We start from the raw sequence: 23,347 nt of genomic DNA on the forward strand, positions 1-23,347 counted from the left end.
CCCTCCCTTATACTCACCTGAGCCCGAACCAATGATGTGCATGATAGCAGAAGCTCTCCTGGGTCTCTTCCTCCTCATTGGCTGAGACAATGGTTCCTGCTGCTGTCAATCGCAGCCAGTGAGGAGGGAGCAGGGGCGGGGCCAAGCCATGCTCTGTGTGTCTCATAGACACAAAGCGCTGGCTCGGGAGCGAGCACACACAAGTGCCCCCAGAGCAAGCAGCCAGTAGAGCTGGCAGAGGACCCAAGAAGAGAAGGATCAGTGCAGCTCTGAGCACTGCACAGAACAGGTGAGTATGACATCTTTGTTGTTTTCAAAAACATCTGAACCTTTACAAACGCTTTAAAGTGGAGTTCCACTCAATCTATCAAAACATAAAAGTCAGCAGCTACAAAAACTGACTTTTAAAAAACAGCCACTTACCTGTCCCTCGGTCCCGTGGTGTGTCCCCCACAGCTCGTTTCACCGCCCGTCCAGGAGACTGGCATCTTCAGTGTCTGGCTGTGACAGCTTGCGGCTTCACAGCCGGGTACCCAGTGCACATGTGCAAGTAGCGCTGCGCTTTGTGAATGGTCCTGTAGTCTTCTGGGACCTGTCATGTGTCCCAAAAGACTACAGGGAGGGAGGGAGGACACCTTGCGCTTCCGATCACCTAGGCGATCGGACCGGAAGTGGGAGTGGGTACCTGTCAAATTTGGGTACCCACTCCCCAAAGGTGCCAATCCTTAATGGGGAGCGGGGGAGCAATACTTAAAGCAGAACTTCCCCTTTTGGGTGGAGCTCTGCTTTAAGTTGGGGAGCTTCATTGCCTCTATATGTCCTTATGACCATTGTCAGCGGGACAGAAAGTAATGGAAAAACTAAAATATTACAGTCATCGCTGAAACAAGTCATGGGGACAATAGAACCCCAAAGGACAGGGTTCTAAACATTGGTATAGCGTTTAGCCTCATCCAGCCACAGCCTGCCATAGACTTTGACAGGCTGCCTGCAGCGGTCCTGGCTGATGCACCTGTCCCTCCTGGTCATATTAAAGGTACGGGAGGGATGTGCTGCAGCTGGATGGGCCCATGTGCAAGGGTGGACCCCTTCCCCTCACTTTGAAGAGATCGCCTCTCACTTTCTCCTGTGTTCCCAGACAGAAAGTGAATGGAGTTCTCTTCAAAGGGTTACAGGTTGAAGAAAAATAAAGACAAGGTACTAGCTATTCCCTACTATTACCAATAGTAAAAAATCTTTTGGCCTTATGCAGGCCATAGATGGGTCGAAAATCGGCCGATTTGTCGGCCGAAAATAAAATCGGCCGATTTTCGGATCGTTAGTGGGCGATTTGGTCGGCCGTTTTTCGGGATTTTGGCCGTTTTTTTTTTGGTAAAGTTGGAAAAAAATCGGCCGATCGGCCGATTTTCGCGGCATTAATGGGCCAATCGGCCGATTTTTTACCGATAAAAAATCTGCGCATGAGCAGTGACCTGCAAGAGGAAGACAAAAAGAAGAAAAAGAAGAAGAGGAAGAGGATGAAGAAGAGGATGAAGAAGAGGAAGAAGAAGATGAGGATGAAGAAGAGGATGAGGAAGAAGAAGAAGAGGATGAGGATGAAGAAGATGAGGATGAAGAAGAGGATGAGGAAGAAGAAGAAGAGGATGAGGATGAAGAAGATGAGGATGAAGAAGAAGAAGAAGAGGAGGATGAGGATGAAGAAGAAGAAGAAGAGGATGAGGATGATAAAGAAGAGGATGAGGAAGAAGAAGAAGAGGATGAGGAAGAAGAAGAAGATGAGGATGAGGATGAAGAAGAGGATGAGGAAGAAGAAGAGGATGAGGAAGAAGAAGATGAAGAAGATGAAGATGAAGAAGAGGATGAGGATGAAGAAGATGAAGAAGAAGAAGAGGATGAGGATGAAGAAGAAGAGGATGAGGATGATGAAGAAGAAGAGGATGAGGATGAAGAAGAAGAGGATGAGGAAGAAGAAGAAGAAGAGGATGAGGAAGAAGAAGAAGATGAGGATGAAGAAGAGGATGAGGAAGAAGAAGAGGATGAGGAAGAAGAAGAGGATGAGGAAGAAGAAGAGGATGAGGAAGAAGAAGAAGAAGAGGATGAGGATGAAGAAGAAGAAGATGAAGAAGAGGATGAAGAAGAAGAAGAAGAGGATGAGGATGAAGAAGAAGAAGATGAAGAAGAAGAAGAAGAAGAAGAGGATGAGGATGAAGAAGAAGATGAAGAAGAAGAAGAAGAAGAGGATGAGGATGAAGAAGAAGAAGAAGAGGATGAAGAAGAAGAAGAAGAGGATGAGGATGAAGAAGAAGAAGAGGATGAGGATGATGAAGAAGAAGAGGATGAGGATGAAGAAGAAGAAGTAGGATGAAAATAAGAAGAATTCCAGTCCAGCAAAAAGTATCTCTACAGAGAGCTCCGCTATTTCTGACAGTTCTCTGACATTTACAGCGGTTGAAACATTGTATCTATTTGTTTCCGAATAAAAACATCTGTATCCTAAATGGAAACAAATAGATACAATGTTTCAACCGCTGTAAATGTGAAGGAACTGTCAGAGAACTGTCAGAAATAGCGGAGCTCTCTGCAGGGACACTTTTTGCCAGCTGTAGAAGGGATGAAAATCGGCCGATTTTTTTTACCATTGATGGTAACGTCGGCCGCTTGAATGACCGAATTTTCGTTTTTTAAAAGAAAAATCTGCCGTTTTTTCTCCCCATCTAAGGCCTGCATTAGATTCTCTTTAGAATAAATCTGGGCTGAAGCTATGCCGTTATTGTTGACCAAGAGATAACACGATAACGGTCAAGAGTAAAGCTAGAATAGGATATGGATGCCAAACTTAAAAAAAATCTCACAAAGGTTGTCAGCAAAACTGTGGGAGAAGTTATATGAGGTCATCTTGGGACGAATATGGGGTCTCTGTCTGAACATGCTGGTTGAGTGACTGAAATGCTGGCCAACTATCTTTACAGAAACAACCATACAGTTGGACAAAAGTCAGAAGTCCATATCTGCATCCTTGCTCTAGGTCAGTAAACAGAAGTGTGAGCATGACATCCGGATACTAGCTCTTTCTGGAGATGTCAGAGATATTAGTCTGTAGGTTTCTCCTAGAACATTTTTTCTTTAATGTGGAACTAAAGTCTAACTTTAAAATAAAAATTGTAGACAGGCTCTATTCAAAGTTGATTTTGCAATAAAATAAAACATACCTGCTTGCTTGCAGTCTTCTGTAGAATGTACACTGAGCTGCACAGGCACAGTTCAGTCTTCATTGCTGGCACAGTACGTGTGTGCCGGGATGACAAAGTGGTCCTTAAAGTGATTCTAAAAACTTAAGGTTTTTACCTATGCATGAAGGTAAAAAAACCTTCTGTGTACAGCAGCCCCCCCCCCCCCCCCCCCAATACTTACCTGAGCCCAATCGCGATCCAGCGATATGCACGAGAGACTCAGCTCTTCGGGGACTCTCCCTCCTCATTGGCTGAGACATCAGCTGGAGCCATTGGTGCTCACTGCTGTCAATCACAGCCAGTGCGCCAATGAGAAAAGAGAAGGGGTGAGGCCGAGCAACGGCTCTGTGTGTTAATGGGCACGCGGAGCAGCGGCTAAAGAATGAGCCTGATTGGCTGCTCCCATAGCAAGTTGCTTGCTCTAGGGGCACTTGACAGGAGGGAGGGGCCAGGAGTGCCGGCGGGAAGAGGAGGGCTGCTCTGTGCAAAACCACTGCACAAAGCAGGTAAGTCTGAACCGTTTGTTATTTTTAAAGAGAAAAAAACTGCTTTGAGCCTGGGTTCACACTGATGCGGTCCAGAATTTGTGTTTTCTGTACCGCATCAGAATCGCACCCTGTTCATGTGAACCGCTGAGGGTGTGTAGGTTAACAACACTCCGAAATTGGTCAGCAAACCGCAGTGCGATGTGCAGAATTGGATCGCTTAGGTGTGAATACCCATGCAATCCGATTCTAGTGTGGACCCAAAAAAGGGTCCTGCACCTTTTTGGTGCGGATGCGGTGCGATTAGAGCCATACAAAATAGCATGTGATTTGCACAGGAATGTGGTGTGGTTCCTGTGCGAATGTACCGCACCGCTGTAGTGTGAACCTAGCCTTAATATCACTAACATTTTTTATCTTATTGTATTCCCCGCATAACTCCTCATGCACACTAGACGTTTTTACAGCCGCTGTTTTTGGCTTTTTTTTCTAAACCCAGTAAACTCCCCAGCATGTTATCCTATGTGTCCATGCACATAGGCTTTAATCAGGAGGGGCATTTTTTGATTGCAAAGAAAACCCAGAATTAGTGGGTTTCTAGAGGAGTTTTTTAGCTGTAAAAATGCTCTAATGCTCTATTTTTGCAAACATTTTTTTTGTGTGTGTAAAAAAAACGCAACACATGGAAAAATGCGACTAAACGCTATTGCAAAAACGCCCGTCTTTAACGTGACTTTACACAACTAATGCTACCAGCATTATTAAAACGCCCAGTGTGCATGGAGCCTTAAGGTAAAAAATGTTTAGGTAGCAGTATCGCCCCCTTACTCCTCCTTTTACTTACCCGATCCAGTGCTCTCACCTGATTCAGCTCTGCGCCTGTCTGTAGCAGCTCTCCCAGGATTTGCTAAGGCAGCAGGAGCCATTGACTCCCACTGCTGTCAGTCAAATCTTGTAATGAGGAGACAGGGGGGCAGGGCTGAGCTGCTCTTTCTGTGTCTATGGATGTAGGTAGCTCGACTCAAGATTGAGCCCATAATAGTGCCCCCATAGCAAGCGGTTTGCTATGGGGGAACACTCAGAAGAGGAGGAGCCAGGAGTGCTAGTGGGGGACCCGAGAAAGGGAGGTTCGGGGCTGCTCTGTGCAATTCCAAATCACTTTATCTCCTGTGCACGCCAGAGATGTCATTCCGTACCAGCCACATAAGATGATCAAAGACCCAGCACCCATAAGAAGCCAAGGAGAAGATGCCATCATACGTTCAACTGTAGGCTGATGCGATGCGGAATTCGCAGTGTTTTTTGTGCAAATTCCGCACCCCATCAGAATCGCACCCCGTTCATGCGAACCGCTGCGGGTGTGTATGTTAAGTTAAAAACATCCCGAAATCGGTCGACAAAACGCGGTGCGATGTGTAGAATCGGATCGCATAGGTATGAATATACATGCTATCTGATTCTAGTGCGGACCAAAAAAAGGGTCCTGCACCTTTTTGGTGCGGGTGTGATGGGATTAGAGCCATACAAAATGTATGGCTCCAATCGCACTGCACAGAAATCGCATGTGATTTGCACAGGAATGCGGTGGAGTATGAATCACATGGAATATACTGCACCGCATATATGTGAACCCAGGCTTAAAGCAACCATTTCCCTCTCCAAAGTTTACAAAAACGGTTTACTTTAAAATTATTATTGCAAAATTAGTGAACAAATCTGCAGTCTGTACCATAGGGTTATTTCCCCCTTGGCCACTGTTTTCTTGTCTCATATACAGAACTGACAGGGTAGGGCCAGGCTTTCAATCACAGCCCACACATCAAAGACCCTGCTGACCATAATTATAGGTCCCAGCTCTCCATACAGGTCAGCAGCCAGGGGAGTGGTTAAAGACAGAAAGGGGGACTTAGCGGGTGACTTTGGGCAAAAAGTCTAAATTTGCAAATCAGTAGCAGCAATGTTCAGTCTGCGCATTTTGGGGAAAGACCAGGTGCTTTTAAAGTAGTTGATGCAGCACTAGGGATAACGGTTTCTTCAAGGTTTGGCTTTCCTTCAGATCCACCAGTTTCCTCCCACACTCCAAAGACATGCTGGTAGGTTCACTGGCTCCTCTCTATATATCACAATACATATGTGTATGTATGAATGTGAGGTAAAGATCTTTAGAGTGTAAGCTCCTTGGGGGCGGGGACTGATGTGAATGTACAATATATGTAAAGCACAACATAACCAGTGCTATATAAAAACCTGTAATAATAATAATGAATCACATTGTGAAGATAATCCTCTCTAAATTGGACCTAATATGTGCATGTATGAATGTTAGGTAGAGATCTTTAGAGTGTAAGCTCCTTGGGGGCGGGAACTGATGTGAATGTACAATATATGTAAAGCACAAAATAACTAGTGCTATATAAAAACCTGTAATAATAATAATGAATCACATTCTGAAGATCATACTCTCTAAATTGGACCTACTATGTGTATGTATGAATGTGAGGTAGAGATCTTTAGAATGTAAGCTCCTTGGGGGCGGGAACTGATGTGAATGTGCAATATATGTAAAGCACAAAATAACCAGTGCTATATAAAAACCTGTAATAATAATAATGAATCACATTCTGAAGATCATCCTTTCTAAATTGGACCTAGTATGTGTGAATGTGAGGTAGAGATCTTTAGAGTGGAAGCTCCTTGGGGGCGGGGACTGCTGTGAATGTACAATATATCTAAAGCACAAAATAACCAGTGTTATATAAAAACCTGTAACAATAAAAATGAATCACATTCTGAAGATCATCCTCTCTAAATTGGACTTACTATGTGTATGTATGAATGTGAGGTAGAGATCTTTAGAGTGTAAGCTCCTTGGGGGCGGGAACTGATGTGAATGTGCAATATATGTAAAGCACAAAATAACCAGTGTTATATAAAAACCTGTAACAATAATAATGAATCACATTCTGAAGATAATACTATGTTTACATGTTTTGAGAATGGAAGTTTCACTTTATGGGCATTATAGGGAAAAAGAAAGGAGTGAGGAAAGCTTAAATTTCAATTAACTTTGCAAGACAAATAGTACGGTCATAGAAATTAGAATTAAAATGCCATAAAATACAAGAAGCCGATTTTGATTGTAAAACTGAAATTAGAATATCGGATGGGGGGAAATAAAAGATCATGAAAAGGTCCTTTAATGACCGGCAGGAGGCTTGTATATACTGTACAATATAAAAAAAAATATATATGAAATATTTACAAACATCTTAAATACAAGACGATTTCAGTCTATCTCACAAAGATACACACGAAGTGATACGTACACACAAACACAACACAACCTGGTGGTGTGCACAAGCAAAGGGAGGTATGGCAGTAGGGCCACACCCGGTATTCAGTATTCAGATGTACACACCTGCAGGCATATTTAGTAAGGCACTGTGCAAAACCCTCAGCAACCCAGTTCCATCTTTTGCTGACGAGACTTGGCTACCGAGAAACTTAATGAACAGCTATGGGTTACTGTATAAAAAGTAGTATAAGCGCCTTAGTAATATTCAACAAGCTGCTATGCACAGAAAAACGGTACCAATGACCTATGGAGAAGACAATGTATATGAAGAGTGCAGCGCTTATAAACAACAGGTGAACAAAAGAGAACAGTAAAGTCCTTAATGTTAGAATTATGGAATAGTCCAGCAAATATATAGATGAATATAAAATTGAGGTGACTTGGGTATCCGTGTGGTAGTGGTAATGAAATGCACACTCACCGGATGCGCATATTAAATGCGCTTTATGTGTGATTATCCTGATGTTAGGTAATAGGTGGTCCTCCCTCTATGGGGTCCGAGGTAGGTGGTCCTCTTCCTCAAAGGGGTCCCCCTGTGTAAGCCTGATGGATGCTGTCCCTCCGTCTTGGCGACCCCCCTCTGAAGACGTGCTGGAGCACGATACGCGTCAGGAGGAGCCACACCACGCCGTGTCGTCACGCCGCCGGAGCAACATGGAGCTCCGGCAGCCATTTTAACACAGTGCTGGTCAGTGCTTTTTCAGACTACTGTCTGCAACGATTTTTTCCTAATCTACCCAGATGTACCCTGATGTATCTTTAATAATAAAAGCCTTCACAACATACTACACTATGGGAGTGTTTTTGTCACCCCCTGGGGGAGTGTTCTAGCCCACAGATCCACTCTAAGGAAGGAATACCACCCACTACCCAGACTATCCGGAGGGACAGCATCCATCAGGTTTACACAGGGGGACCCCTTTGAGGAAGAGGACCATCTACCTCGGACCCCATAGAGGGAGGACCACCTGTTACCTAACATCAGGATAATCACACATAAGGTGCATTTAATATGCGTGCCCGGTGAGTGCGCATTTCATTACCACTACCACACGGATAGTCACCAAGTCACCTCAATTTTTTATATTCATCTATATATTTGCTGGACTATTCCATAATTCTAACATTAAGGACTTTACTGCTCTCTTTTGTTCACCTGTTGTTTATAAGCGCTGCACTCTTCAGCTATGGGTTACTGCGCGTTTGCATCGTTTGCGATGCCTTACTGAATAGGCCCGATGGTTTTCGATGGAGCGCGCACACACGTACCTAGTCGGCTGCTCCGGTTCAGGTAAGAGCTGAGACTCCTGCAGACGGCACTGTGGGGCCGGGGGATGGGCGGCTTTTGGAAGGAGCTGGCGGTGTAGTGGTGCAGGAAGGATTGCATGCTGTGGGACGAAAGGCTTCTCCCATTTCTGACGATGGGCTCTGAGGGGAGGGGGGAGGGGGCGGGACAAGATCAAGGGTGGAAAGGGTAAGGAGGAAAGACAAGGATGTGGCAGGACAAAGATCCGATGCAGGAAGGAGAAGGATGGAGGCATGGAGACGAAGGAAGCAAAGACAATGGAACAGGTAGCCATGGCACAGTTAGTAAAGAGACAAAGGAGAGAAAGGGTGATTACAATGGCAGACAAAGTGGGAAATGACAAATTTAAAGGGGATGAGGTGCCAGAGAGGGGGGAAAACAGCAAGGGAAGAATAAAATTAACTTAAAAGAAAACAAAAATAATACAGATTAAAACGGAAAAAACAAAACTAAATGAATAAAAACAAAAAGAGGAAAAGAAAAATTTCTAGATTTTAACCCAAAACCAGCAGCATGCAAAGCGGGCACTCACCATCGGGGCCTCCTTTAAGAACTGGTTTGTGGGTAAGCTACCTTTTCAAGTGCGGAAAAACACATGCTTCAACAAATCGATAATCTCCAACAAGTGACTTACCACGAAGCCCAAACAAAGTTCCTGCCCTTGGCTTCTCTGAACTATTCATTTAACAAGCTTCTCCGCCTGTAATTATTTTTAAATTGCTGTAAACAGGCAAGGAAACCTGTACATCAATAATAATTCCCCGCTGCCGCTTAACCTAGCCACAGGGTGCTTCTCCACCCAATGGGTGTAGTTAGGTTTGTCACAGAGTTACTGAAAGCCATCCATGAGATGGCCTGTGGACAATATCACAACCAACTAAAGCTAAAGAGACGGGCATTGCATGCACCACTAGTGAGGTTTTATTGCTGGATCGGCAACAGCATAACAACCTAGTGCTGCATATAAAGTCGGCCATACATGGATCAAAATTCATCCAGTTTAGCAGGTACCGGCCAAATTTCCATCTATGTATGGGCAGAGTGGTTGTACAGAAGTCGATCTAACTGTACAGCCCCCCTGTTGGATTTTTGCTGCTTGATCAGCACAGCCGACAGGGAAGTCTCCTCACTATCAGAATACAATAGAGCAGCAAGGAGGATTCCCCCATTCAAAATGAAAAGTCATTTTAATTCATTCAATACGCTGATTGAAGGAAAAAAAATGATTCATCTACAGGCTGCTTAAAGCGGAGCTCCACCCAAATGGGGAAGTTCCGCTTTAAGGACTACTCCCCCACTCCCCATTAAGGATTGGCACCTTTGGGGGGGAGCGGGTACCCAAATTTGACAGGTACCCGCTCCCACTTCCATCCCGATCGCCTTCCGGAAGCGGAAGGTGTCCTCCCTGTAGTCTTTTGGGACACGTGACAGGTCCCGGAAGACTACAGGACCATTCAGGAAGCGCAGTGCTTCTCGCGCATACGCAGTGGGTACCCGGCTGTGAAGCCGCAAGCTATCACAGCTGGGTGCCCACACTGAAGATGCCGGCCTCCTGGAATACAGGACAGCCAGTGAAACGGGCTGCGGGGGACACACCACGGGACCGAGGGACAGGTAAGTGACTGTTTTTTTAAAAGTCAGCAGCTACAGTTTTTGTAGCTGCTGATGTTTATTTTTTGACAGGGTGAGTGGAACTCCGCTTTAAGAAATGAAGAGGTGTGCCACTGTAGAATAATGTGACCTGCACAACAGGCGCATGCACATGTACTTGCTCTCCGTTATGAAGCGTTCAACAGGTAAGAGGACCTGTGATTAACAGGGAGAGCTGAATTCCATGGCAAAGTAAACTCTCTCAACGGGGTGGACTAGAATTTAAAGTATGCCTGTATTCGCCTAAAGGCTGGTACACATGGGCCGAATATTGGACGGTATCAGCCAGTTGAACAGAAACCGGGCTAACATTTACCCAGCGTGTACAGATCCCTGTCCAACAGAAGCAGGTCTATCGAACAAGCAAGCTGGGAAACCAGCATCCAATCAGCTCTGCCAGCCAATGGCTGAATGTGCTGATCAGTGTATTCTAGTGGGAAGGGGAGGGGGGGTGGGGGGCAGTCCCCCAGTCCAAACCCATAAGTCAGGCCTGATCACCGCACTGATATCTTAGTTAGTACAGTGACCTCTCAGGTATTTTTTCATTCAGCCTGCTGAGTTGAATGAAAAAAAAACACCAGAATCTACCTAGCTCCTCTAACTGCATTTAAAACAGAACTATGGCCTCCGAATAAAAAAAATGGCCTGTAAAGGGTCAATCAGCACATGGCCACACCTAGTCCCGTTCCCTACTTCTGTTGCTGATCCCCTCCCATTGTGAGCTGCAGTGCCTATCAGACCCCCACCTGTCAGGGGTGTTTTGTGTGTATTTTATCACATACTGTAGTAACTGGATATTTGTATAGACTTTCATACAGGAACCATTAAGGTGCCTGAATACATGGTCAGATAACTTGTAGGGCTCTAAAGCCCTAGGGTGCTCCATTATGTAAATAGTTACTGTACTGTATGTACTCTTAGTCATGTAACAGTCTAACCTTTCCTCTCCACCCAAAACACAAATAAAAGGTTTGGACTGAATTCCAGTTTTTGTGTTTCTTTGCTTAGCCATCTTACGCAGCTTTCTTCCACTAAGCCCCAACTAGTCTTCCCTCAACCCCTGTAAACCTTACAAAGATTTCTTACGTTTTCCTTACCTATGTCAGCCTTCTACCTGGACCAGTGTTCAATAGTCGTCTTAGTCAACGTCATTTCTTTTCATTTCATGATCTTCGACAAAGAGTGGTCTGACTCCTTTGACCTCACCAAGATCCCACTGGCCCACTACCAAGGTTCTCCCAGAAACTATCCAACAGCCTTTTCAGGCTACCTTGGAATCAGCTAGCTTACACTTTTATTCTGCCATCTTTTCTTCTACCTAAAATGCTCTCCAGTTTTAGAATGCTCCATTCAATAAACCATCCTTGCTCTTACTCCAGTTAGAGATGCCAGTGACCTTCGAATGCACTCACCTGTGCCCTCTCACCCATTAGATCCATCCTACCCTCTAGTATTCAATGGACAGCATCACTTACCATTATCACTGCTGCCATTGTCCTCCAAAGTGATGGGTTCTGAATGGTCTCCGGGACTTTTTTCAGCTGTCCGCCCACCCCGAAGGGTCATGGAAAGCTGTCGTTTGATCTTCTTCATCCGATCCATGGCTGCCAGCTGAAGGAAAAAAGATCATAGTATTAAAAATAAACCCACAAAAATAAAAGAATAAAGAAAAATTGATGAGAGACAAATAAAAACATTTGTGGCAGACCAGTGGTCAAAAAGCTTGAAAAGACGATGCAAGCAATTACATCAGTACAATGGTTGTAGTGGCAAAAAAAGATGAAATTTAGAGGTTTTATTTAATCCTGAGAAAAGGAACCTGTCACATTGAACACATAACAGAACTGCACTAAGCACTGTTTATATATAACACAGCACTGTTGTCTAATAACTGGTGGAAGCTGTGACTACGGCAACTCTGAGCTTACAAGGGTTTTTCTTCACTTTCAGCAGCCAAAACGAGTGTTGGAGAAGAAAAAGTCTGTGTATGTTGAAGAAGAAGGGGGTGTTCCCCACAACCCTATAGCAGATATACTGCTACAGGGCGACAGGGTTGAGAAAAATCACATATATATACGTGGTTTTGCATTTCCGTGTAGGGGGCGCGCATGAGCCCTACCCGCGCCGCCATTCACGGCCGCAGCTGTCAATCACAGGGTGATTACCCGCCAGTGATTACCGAGGATCTCTGATGGGGAGGAGGGCTGCTTTGTTTACTAACAGTCCTCCTCCCTGTTGGCTCAAGCATACTGCTCTGGGTAGCTGTGCAGAGCACAGCCATCCAGAGCAGTGTACTTACAGTGAAGCACCAACACACTGCCCCCCAGTAAAACACTCCCAGCACACAGTTAACCCTTTGATCGACCCTCATGTTAACTCCTTCCTGCCCAGTGCCATTAGTACAGTGTCAGTGCTTTTTATTTAGCACTGATCACTGTATTGGTGTTACTGGGGATGTCAGTGACACCAAGTCAGTTCCCCCCCCCCAGTGTCAGAATGCCCGCCGCAGTCCCGCTATAAGTCGCTCATCGCAGCCATGACTAGAAAAAAACAAAAATTCCAGTATCTATACCACTATTTGTAAACGCTATAACTTTCACGTAAACCAATTAATTTACACGTATTGGGATTTCGCAGAATACATTTTGGCCTAAATTTATGACGAAATCTGATTTTTTTACTGGATATGTTCAATAGCAAAAAGTCAGAAATAAGATTTTTTTCTCAAAATTGTTGACCTTTTTTTTTTATAGCGCAAAAGATGAAAAAAGGCACAGGTGACCAAATACCACCAAAAGAAAGCTCAATTCGTGTGGAAAAAAAAGGACGTAAATTTCATTTGGGTGCAGCGTTGCATGACACAATTGTCAGTTACAGTAAAGCAGCGCTGTAACGCAAGAAATGGCCTTGTCAGGAAGGGGGGTAAATCCTCAGGAGGGCAAGTGGTTAATCACAATTCTTTATTAACAACTTCCCACCCGCCTACAGTACAGTTACTGCGTGTGGGCGGCACAGGCAGGCTGGATGACATACATGTATGAAATCCAGCCGCTCTGCGTTAGGGACCTCTCCTGTGACTGCTTCCTGGTAACTAGGTACTGGGTATCATGTGATAACTATGACTGGTCATAGCGATCACGATAACAATGTGAACACATGGTTATGAATGGATTTCCATTCATAAACAGCTTGCTGACAGTTGTGATCTGTGATTGGCCCACTGCAATCACATGGTACTTGGCTATCTATACCATGTGATTAGCTGTAGCCAATCACACATTTGCAAAACTTTATAACAGAACTAAGGAAAACACTTTCAAAATGTTTGGTATTTTTTCGTTTACATAACAAAAAATAAAAAACTCAGTGGTGATTAAATACCAGCAAAAGAAAGCTATATTTGTGTGAAAAAAATTATATAAATTTCATTTAAATTGAGTGCTGTATGACCAAGCAATTGGCAGTTAAAGTAGAGCAGTGCCGAATAGCAAAAAAAAAAAATGTCCTGATCATGAAGGGAGTATAACATTCTAGAGGACAAGTGGTTAAAGTGTATGTAAAGACAAAACTTGTTTTTATTATTAGGGATGGGTTAAAACCCTATCAGGTTATTTTTTGCTGCTGGGTGGTGTTCCCTTCACTTCCTGTCCTGTTGCACAACAGGAAATGATAGAAAATCTCCCAAAAGTGAATTGAATTCTCATCTTGAAGAGTTGGCACAGGAACAGGTGTCCACATTGGTGGATTTACCTCACCCCTTGGCCTGGTGGCAGCTCTTTAGAATTTCCTCTTTCTGTATCTATGATAATGGTCTCCAGGACAAATAGGGGGGGGATCTCCACAACAGGGACAAAGACAGCAATACAAGGTTGAGAAAAGGTCAAACCCTTCCCAATTCTATTCCAAACATTAAAATGTGTGTTTGCATACACTTTAAATCTATCCATTTCAATCTGTGATCTTGTGTCCATCAAATTCATTTGTTATAAGTTACCTTCAGTCTTGCAATCACTTTTGATCCTAGAAAATTGGCTGAAATGGCCACAAAATTGCTGCTATTGTATTGCTAGCATTATTATAATTTGGCATTTCTGAAATACCTGTACAGCTAACAAAGCCTGCTCACTGATCTTCTCTGAAGTTGACTGAATCACCCAAAATGAATGGTGGCCTTGCTAGGAATATACACCCATACTTTCACTGCATACTCCTCGTTTACTGAGATGTTAGCTCTGGGCAATAAAAAATGATCTTCATTCAAATTTATGTGGAGGTTTATCACAAAGTGCTGCAACTAAAAGGTCTAGATCTAGAACAACTCAACCTTTTTCCAGTCAAGGCGCCCTTTAAAATTATGCACAATTTTCAAAGTACCCCATTCTAAAATGTAAAAACTATATCCTAATGGAAATCCTAAAATGTAAAAACTAAATAAAACATTTTAATAGTTTTACATAAGGCAGGAACATCCACACATGTAGGACATCCAACATAAGAGGTGATTTATTAGTACATACTGACTAGTACTCCAAAGTTTTTCTTCCCCCTCACTCGCCTGACATGATCCTAGGGCTGATGAAAGGGAGAGGGCAAGGGCAAATAAGGACCCTCGGGAACCAAATGCCATCCATATCAACCTATGATGTCACTGGGTATTAGGATGACAGCAGCTGGCCTTCAGGGTTCCCTAAGTTGTAATGCTGCACAATGGAAAAAAAAAAACCTAACCTAACAAAAATGGCAGGCTTGACTCAGTTTGATGACAATTTTAGGGCAATATAGAGCAATATTTAGGCATTTTTCCAAGGCACCTGTGAAGAACCTAGAAGGCACCCTAGAGTGCCACAGCACTCTGGTTGAAAAAGGCTGGTCTATAATGATGATGAGCAAAGCAACCATAAAAAAACAGACTATGGCAAGCAGCCTAAACCACTGCCCCACCTTCCTGTAACCAGTCATGTGACAACTGCCAAGGCACTGGTTGTGGGATATCTTTTGCCCCAGAGGTTCTTAAAACAACAAATGAGACTGTTCAGGCAAAGTCGTGGATTAGCTATGACTTCAAACAACCAAGATCCTCCAGCACAGACCACCTGCCCAGCAGTAAGATTTTAGTTTGGACCCCTTTTAAACATGGACCAGGAATTGGACACCTTTAAGTGTGTATGATAAATTAATCAAAAAGTCAATCAGCAGTTTTAATTTTCCAACAAATCTTATTATTCATTCAAAGTACGGCATTATAGACGTAACTTACTTGCACAACTGGGATAAATATGAACTAGTGTCTAGTTATTGGTTTACTTCGCAACACTTATGGGTTTTTTCATAAACCATGTACAAACTATAACATAAATTCATACATGTAAATGTATGACACATAAATGTTAATCTTCCTATACATCCAGTTCTTCAGTCCACAATAACAAAACTTTCTCCTTTCAAGAACAGTATTCAGGCATCCTCTGCAATACTAATTCATCAAGTTCTCTACTTGATGATAAAAACCAACCCGCTGCTATTCCCATACATCCCATTTCTCCTCTGCACCATACTCCGACATTCTCGCCTATTCCACTACATCCTGTCCTCCACCATACCATAACCACACATTCTCTGGTATTAGTATACATCCATTTCTACTCTGTAAATGACTCCAACATTCCTACCTATATTACTACATCCAGTTCTCCACCATACTATAACCACACATGCTCTGCTATTCCTATACATCCATTTCCTCTCTGTACTACTCAGATAATTTCAACTTTCCCACTATACCCAGTCCTCCACCATACCATAACCACACATTCTTTGTTATTACTATACATCCATTTCTTCTCTGTACGATACTCCGACATGTATGCCTATCTCACTATACCCAGTCCTCCACCATACCATAACCACACATTCTCTGCTATTCCTATACATCCATTTCTCCTCTGTACCATACTCCGTCATGTATGCCTATCTCACTATACCCAGTCTTCCACCATACCATAACCACACATTCTCTGTTATTCCTATACATACATTTCTCCTCTGTACGATACTCTGACATTTATGCCTATATCACTATACCCAGTCCTCCACCATACCATAACCACACATTCTCTGTTATTCCTATACATACATTTCCTCTCTACTATACTCAGATAATTTCAACTTTCCCACTATACCCAGTCCTCCACCATACCATAACTACATATTCTCTGCTATTGCTATACAGCTATTTCTCCTCTCTACCATACTTAGAAATCCTCACCTATTCTATTAGATCCAGTCCTCAACCATACCATAACCACACATCCTCTACTATTCCTATATATACATTTTCCCTCTGTACCATACTCCAACAATCCCACCTATCCCACTACATCCAGCCCTCCACCATACCGTAACTACATATTCTCTGAAATTGCTATACAACCACTTCTCCTCTGTACCAAACTCAGAAATCCTCACCTATTCTATTAGATCCAGTCCTCCACCATACCATAACCACACATCCTCTGCTATTCCTATACATCCATTTCCCCTCTGTACTATACTCCGCTATTCCCATACATCCATTTCCCCTCTGTACTATACTCCGATATTCCCATCTATCCCACTACATCCAGTCCTTCACCATACCATAACCACACATCAAGTTCTCTACTGCACCTTTCCTAGTCATCCCTTTCTACTCCAATACATGCACTAAACCAAATCCAGATATTAAGGCAAATTTATTGAAGAAGCTGATAATTTTCACACCAAAAAAGATTAAAGAGTCACTTCAATTATCCAATCCTGCAAATGAAATGAATAAAAACAAATCTCCTTTCCATATGACTGGATTCTTGAGGTGAATCCTCAAACCCATACCTCCTCAATGCTATACTTGGAGATCCTCACCTATCCAACTATACCTTGTGCTCCACCATACCATATCCTCTGCTATTCTTGTATATCCATTTCCACACTGTAACATGGTCAGACATTTCCACCTATCCCAATACATCCAGTCCTCCACCATACCACAATCACACATTCTCTGCTCTTCCTATACATCGAATCCCCCTCAGTACCATACTCAGACATCCTCACTTATCTCAATTTATTTATTTCAGGTACTTATATAGCGTCGTCAATTTACGCAGCACTTTACATATATATTGTCATCACGGTGCACCCCCACCCCCCTTTGCCTGCTGTCCCTCTGCTGTATCTCTTCACCCCTCCCTCCCCCCTTGCAGATTCCTCACATCCTGTGTGCTGTCCCTCTGATGCAGATTCATTGCATCCTGTCACAGCCTACTTCAAAGGCTGTGCAGGATGGGAGGAAGCAGCCCCTGTGGTGCGGGTCGCACCTCTCCCAGCAATGGCGCCAGAGAGTCGCGACCCCCCACCAAAAGACCCCGGAACAGGCCGCCGGGGTGTCTCCGCGCGTCCCCCCGGCGGGCGCAGCATGGGCACGAGACTTCCCGCACTCTGTGCCCACCGGAGACAAAGGTCGCGCTCCCGAAAGCGCGGCCAGAGTCAGGGGGCGTGCCTCGTTGTCCCGGCAACGTGACGCTGGGGCAGCCATTGCTGGGGCAACTGGGAAGTGTCCTGCCCTGGCTTAAGAAGACCGGAGCAGGACTCAGCCCGCTGTTGGTCTCCTGCGCTCGGGAGAAGCGCTGCGTGGGGTCTGAGCTGAGGCCAGACCCCATGGCCAGGACTCCCGCTGAGTCCCTGTAGGCCTGCTGGAAAGCTGATCATTGTTGGTCCCCTGCTCGAGAAGAGAACTGCTGTGTGGGGTCTGAGCTGAGGCCAGACCCCACAGCCCAGACCACGCTGAGGGTCCCTGTCTGCTGATCGCTGTGTCCCTGGGAAGCTGCCCCCTGCCTGCTGACCGCTGTGTCCCTAGAAGGGTGAGCACCGTGAGAGTCCCTGTCTGCTGATCGCTGTGCCCCTGGGGAGCTGCCCCTGCCTGCTGACCACTGTGTCCCTAGAAAGCTGAGCACTGTGAGGGTCCCTGTCTGCTGATCGTTGTGTCCCTGGGGAGCTGCCCCTGCCTGCTGACCCGTGTCCCTAGAAAGCTGAGCACCGTGAGGGTCCCTGTCTGCTGGTCGCTGTGTCCCTGGGAAGCTGCCCCCTGCCTGCTGACCGCTGTGTCCCTAGAAAGGTGAGCACCGTGAGGGTCCCTGCCTGCTGATCGCTGTGTCCCTGGGAAGCTGCCTGCTGACCGCTGTGTCCCTCGAAGGGTGAGCACCGTGAGGGTCCCTGCCTGCTGACCGCTGTGTCCCTAGAAGGGTGAGCACCGTGAGGGTCCCTGTCTGCTGATCGCTGTGTCCCTGGGAAGCTGCCCCCTGTCTGCTGATCGCTGTGTCCCTGGGGAGCTGCCTGCTGCTGAGTGTCTGCAAGCCGCCTACCATGAGTGTCCCTGGAAGCCACCTGCCATGAGTGTCCCTACAAGCCGCATGTTGCAGAGTGCCCTGAACTTTCCCTATTGTGTGCCCAGATTACCCTTGCCTGAACTGCCCCTATTGTGTGCCCGGATTATTGCTGCCTGAACTGCCCCTATTGTGTGCCCGGACTAATACTTGCTCGGACTGCCTATTGCGTGTCTGGAGTATTGTAGCTACCTGGACTGCCCCCCTGAATGCTACCCGAATCGCCCTAGCGTGGGCTGGATTATAACTGTTTGGACTCCTCCCCCCTCTTCTCCCCTTTTTTGGGTACCTGGACGCTACCTTCCTACCCTGATTAAGTGCCTTCCATAGTTCAATAAAGCTTTGTGTGTTTACCATCTTCTTTGTGTGTTCTGTCCCGCCCACGCTTCCGTCACAATTGTACATTCACCTCAGTCCCTAAGGCTGGCCATACATTATACAATTATCTTCCAATTTTCTGCCCAATTTCCTTTAGATTTACCTTCAACTGTGTAGTGCAAGGGCCTGCCTAATTGGATACAACTGAAAGTGTTGTTTAGGTTTATCCTCCTATTATATGGTTTGTGGTAAATCTAAACCAAAAATCTCCAGATAATTGTATAATGTATGGCCAGCCTTACCCTCAAGGGGTGTACAATCTAAGGTCCCTAACTCACATTCATAAATACACATACTAGGGCCAATTTAGACAGGAGCCCATTAACCTACCAGCATGTCTTTGGAGTGTGGGGGGAAACCGGAGTAAACCCATGCAGAAACAGGCAGAACATGCAAACTCCAGGCAGGTGGTGCCGTGGTTGGGATTTGAACCAACGACCCTAGTACTGCCAGACGGATGTGCTAACCATTTAGCCACTGTGCTGCCCTACCTCAATAGATCCAGTCCTCCACTATGCCAAAACCGCACATCTTCTGCTTATCCCTATATATTGAGTCTTCCCCAGTAAACTACTCAAGACATTCTCACCTACAGTATCTCATAAGATCCAGTCCTCCACCATACCATCTTCTATTCCTATACATCTAGTCATCCCCAGTACCATGCTCATACATTCTCACCTATCCCATTAGATCCACTACTTCATGACACTATAACCACACATTCTCTGCTATTCCTTTACATTCCTTTACATGCAGTCCTCCTCAATACCATATTCAGACATCCTTACCTATCCCATTAGGTCCAGTACTCCACAATACCATAACCACACATCTTCTGCTATCCCTTTACATCCAGTCATCTTCAGTACCATACTTTGACATTCCAACCTATCGCATTAAATCCAGCCCTCTACCGCTTTCTCTGCTATTTCTATACATCTAGTCCTCCTCACTACCATACTCAAACATCCTAAATTATCCCATTAGATACAGTCCTCCTTCATACCATAACCACACATCTTCTGCTATTCCTATACATGTAGTCATCATCTCTACCTTGTTCAGACATTCTTACCTATTCCATTAGATATAGTCCTTCACCACACTATAACCATGCATTATCTGCTATTCCTATACATACATTCCTCCTTAGTACCATACTCATATATTCTCACCTATTCCACTGGATTGAGTCCTCCAGCATACCATAAGCACACATCCTCTGCCATCCTTATGCATATAGTCCTACGCTACACCAAAAGAAGACACGCTGTGAAATTCCTATACAGGCCTCTGCTGTATCCTTACCAAACTTCCTCTGCTATCTCCATACCTTCAGTATTCCACTATGACATGGATATCCTACATCCTAGTCTCCACTGTACCTTTCATAGTCATCCCTTGCTTTCCTAATATATGCAGTAAATCAAATCTAGACATTGAGGATAACCTACTGAAGAAGGTGAGACCTTTTGCACCAAAAATAGAGCAAACTTTACTAATGCTATACATCCAGTCTTCCAGAAGAACCAAACTTTACTAATCCTATGCATCCAGTCTTCCAGAAGAACCAAACTTTACTAATGCTATACATCCAGTCTTCCAGAAGAACCAAACTTTACTAATCCTATACATTCAGTCTTCCAGAAGAACCAAACTTTACTAATCCTATACATTCAGTCTTCCAGAAGAACCAAACTTTACTAATCCTATACATTCAGTCTTCCAGAAGAACCAAACTTTACTAATCCTATACATTCAGTCCTCCCTGATAACAAACCTCTACTAATCCTATACATTCAGTACTCCCTGATAACAAACCTCTACTAATCCTATACATACAGTCTTCCAGAAGAACCAAACTTTACTAATCCTATACATTCAGTCTTCCAGAAGAACCAAACTTTACTAATCCTATACATTCAGTCCTCCCTGATAACAAACCTCTACTAATCCTATACATTCAGTCCTCCCTGATAACAAACCTCTACTAATCCTATACATTCAGTCCTCCCTGATAACAAACCTCTACTAATCCTATACATTCAGTCCTCCCTGATAACAAACCTCTACTAATCCTATACATTCAGTACTCCCTGATAACAAACCTCTACTAATCCTATACATACAGTCTTCCAGAATAACCAAACTTTACTAATCCTATACATCCAGTCCTCCCTAATAACCAACCTCTACTAATCTAATACATCCAGTCTCCCACAATATTCAAATTCTACTAAGTGCAGGTTCACACTGGTGTGCTGTAATTTGGCCGCAGCATGATTGCATGAGCGGATTTCCCATGCTTTTAGATGGTCTCCCATTGAATTCTTTTAGACCGTGCATTTTCTGAAAACGCATCAAGGATGCAGAATACTGGACTTTAACACATCTAAATGAAAATGCATGGTCTAATAGAATTCAGTGGAAGCACAGCTAAAACCATGGATAAACTGCACATACAATCACGCTGCGGCCAAACTGCAGCCCTCTATACCCTAACCAAATATCTTCTACTATTTATATACCTCCAGCCCCCTATATCCTAACCAAATATATATTACTATTTCTAAATGTACAGCCCTCTATACCCTAACCAGATATCTTCTACTATTTCTATACGTCCAGCCCGTACTCCTCCACCGTTCCTACACATCCAGTATGACACCACATCCCGTACTCCTCCACCGTTCCTACACATCCAGTATGACACCACATCCCGTACTCCTCCACCGTTCCTACACATCCAGTATGACACCACATCCGTACTCCTCCACCGTTCCTACACATCCAGTATGGCACCACATCCCGTACTCCTCCACCGTTCCTACACATCCAGTATGGCACCACATCCCGTACTCCTCCACCGTTCCTACACATCAAGTATGACCCCACATCCTGTACTCCTCCACCGTTCCTACACATCCAGTATGACACCACATCCCGTACTCCTCCACCGTTCCTACACATCAAGTATGACATCACATCCCGTACTCCTCCACCGTTCCTACACATCCAGTATGGCACCACATCCCGTACTCCTCCACCGTTCCTACACATCAAGTATGACATCACATCCCGTACTCCTCCACCGTTCCTACACATCCAGTATGGCACCACATCCCGTACTCCTCCACCGTTCCTACACATCCAGTATGGCACCACATCCCGTACTCCTCCACCGTTCCTACACATCCAGTATGGCACCACATCCCGTACTCCTCCACCGTTCCTACACATCAAGTATGACACCACATCCCGTACTCCTCCACATAGTGTATGACACCTGACACCACAGCCCGTACTCCTCCACCGTTCCTACACATCCAGTATGACACCACAGCCCGTACTCCTCCACCGTTCCTACACATCCAGTATGACACCACAGCCCATACTCCTCCACCGTTCCTACACATCCAGTATGACACCACAGCCCATACTCCTCCACCGTTCCTACACATCCAGTATGACACCACATCCCGTACTCCTCCACCGTTCCTACACATCCAGTATGACACCACATCCCGTACTCCTCCACCGTTCCTACACATCCAGTATGACACCACAGCCCATACTCCTCCACCGTTCCTACACATCCAGTATGACACCACATCCCGTACTCCTCCACCGTTCCTACACATCCAGTATGACACCACATCCCGTACTCCTCCACCGTTCCTACACATCCAGTATGACACCACAGCCGTACTCCTCCACCGTTCCTACACATCCAGTATGACACCACAACCGTACTCCTCCACCGTTCCTACACATCCAGTATGACACCACAGCCCGTACTCCTCCACCGTTCCTACACATCCAGTATGACACCACATCCCGTACTCCTCCACCGTTCCTACACATCCAGTATGACACCACAGCCGTACTCCTCCACCGTTCCTACACATCCAGTATGACACCACATCCCGTACTCCTCCACCGTTCCTACACATCCAGTATGACACCACATCCCGTACTCCTCCACCGTTCCTACACATCCAGTATGACACCACATCCCGTACTCCTCCACCGTTCCTACACATCCAGTATGACACCACAGCCGTACTCCTCCACCGTTCCTACACATCCAGTATGACACCACAGCCGTACTCCTCCACCGTTCCTACACATCCAGTATGACACCACATCCCGTACTCCTCCACCGTTCCTACACATCCAGTATGACACCACAGCCGTACTCCTCCACCGTTCCTACACATCCAGTATGACACCACAGCCGTACTCCTCCACCGTTCCTACACATCCAGTATGACACCACAGCCCGTACTCCTCCACCGTTCCTACACATCCAGTATGACACCACATCCCGTACTCCTCCACCGTTCCTACACATCCAGTATGACACCACAGCCGTACTCCTCCACCGTTCCTACACATCCAGTATGACACCACATCCCGTACTCCTCCACCGTTCCTACACATCCAGTATGACACCACATCCCGTACTCCTCCACCGTTCCTACACATCCAGTATGACACCACATCCCGTACTCCTCCAC

At 45.1% G+C, this 23,347-nt stretch overlaps 1 protein-coding gene across 3 annotated transcripts in view; it reads right to left on the minus strand.

The window, feature by feature from the left end:
* Positions 1-23,347, minus strand: part of CDK16 (cyclin dependent kinase 16) — a 53,983-nt gene that overhangs the window by 28,985 nt on the left and 1,651 nt on the right. For 2 of the 3 annotated variants that reach the window (XM_089675174.1, XM_089675173.1), the window contains exons 2-3: positions 11,502-11,637; positions 8,340-8,498 (exon numbers count right to left, since the gene is read on the minus strand). In XM_089675174.1, coding sequence (XP_089531300.1) covers positions 8,340-8,498; positions 11,502-11,628 — 286 coding nt within the window. In that variant the 5' untranslated portion in view covers positions 11,629-11,637. The remainder of the gene's footprint in view (positions 1-8,339; positions 8,499-11,501; positions 11,638-23,347) is intronic. The other variant, XM_089675175.1, reaches the window with a different exon arrangement.

This window comes from Staurois parvus, unplaced genomic scaffold (genome assembly GCF_062004578.1).
Source record: "Staurois parvus isolate SC_StPar_1 unplaced genomic scaffold, SC_StPar_1.0 ptg000154l, whole genome shotgun sequence".
NCBI classification, from domain to species: Eukaryota; Metazoa; Chordata; class Amphibia; order Anura; family Ranidae; genus Staurois; species Staurois parvus.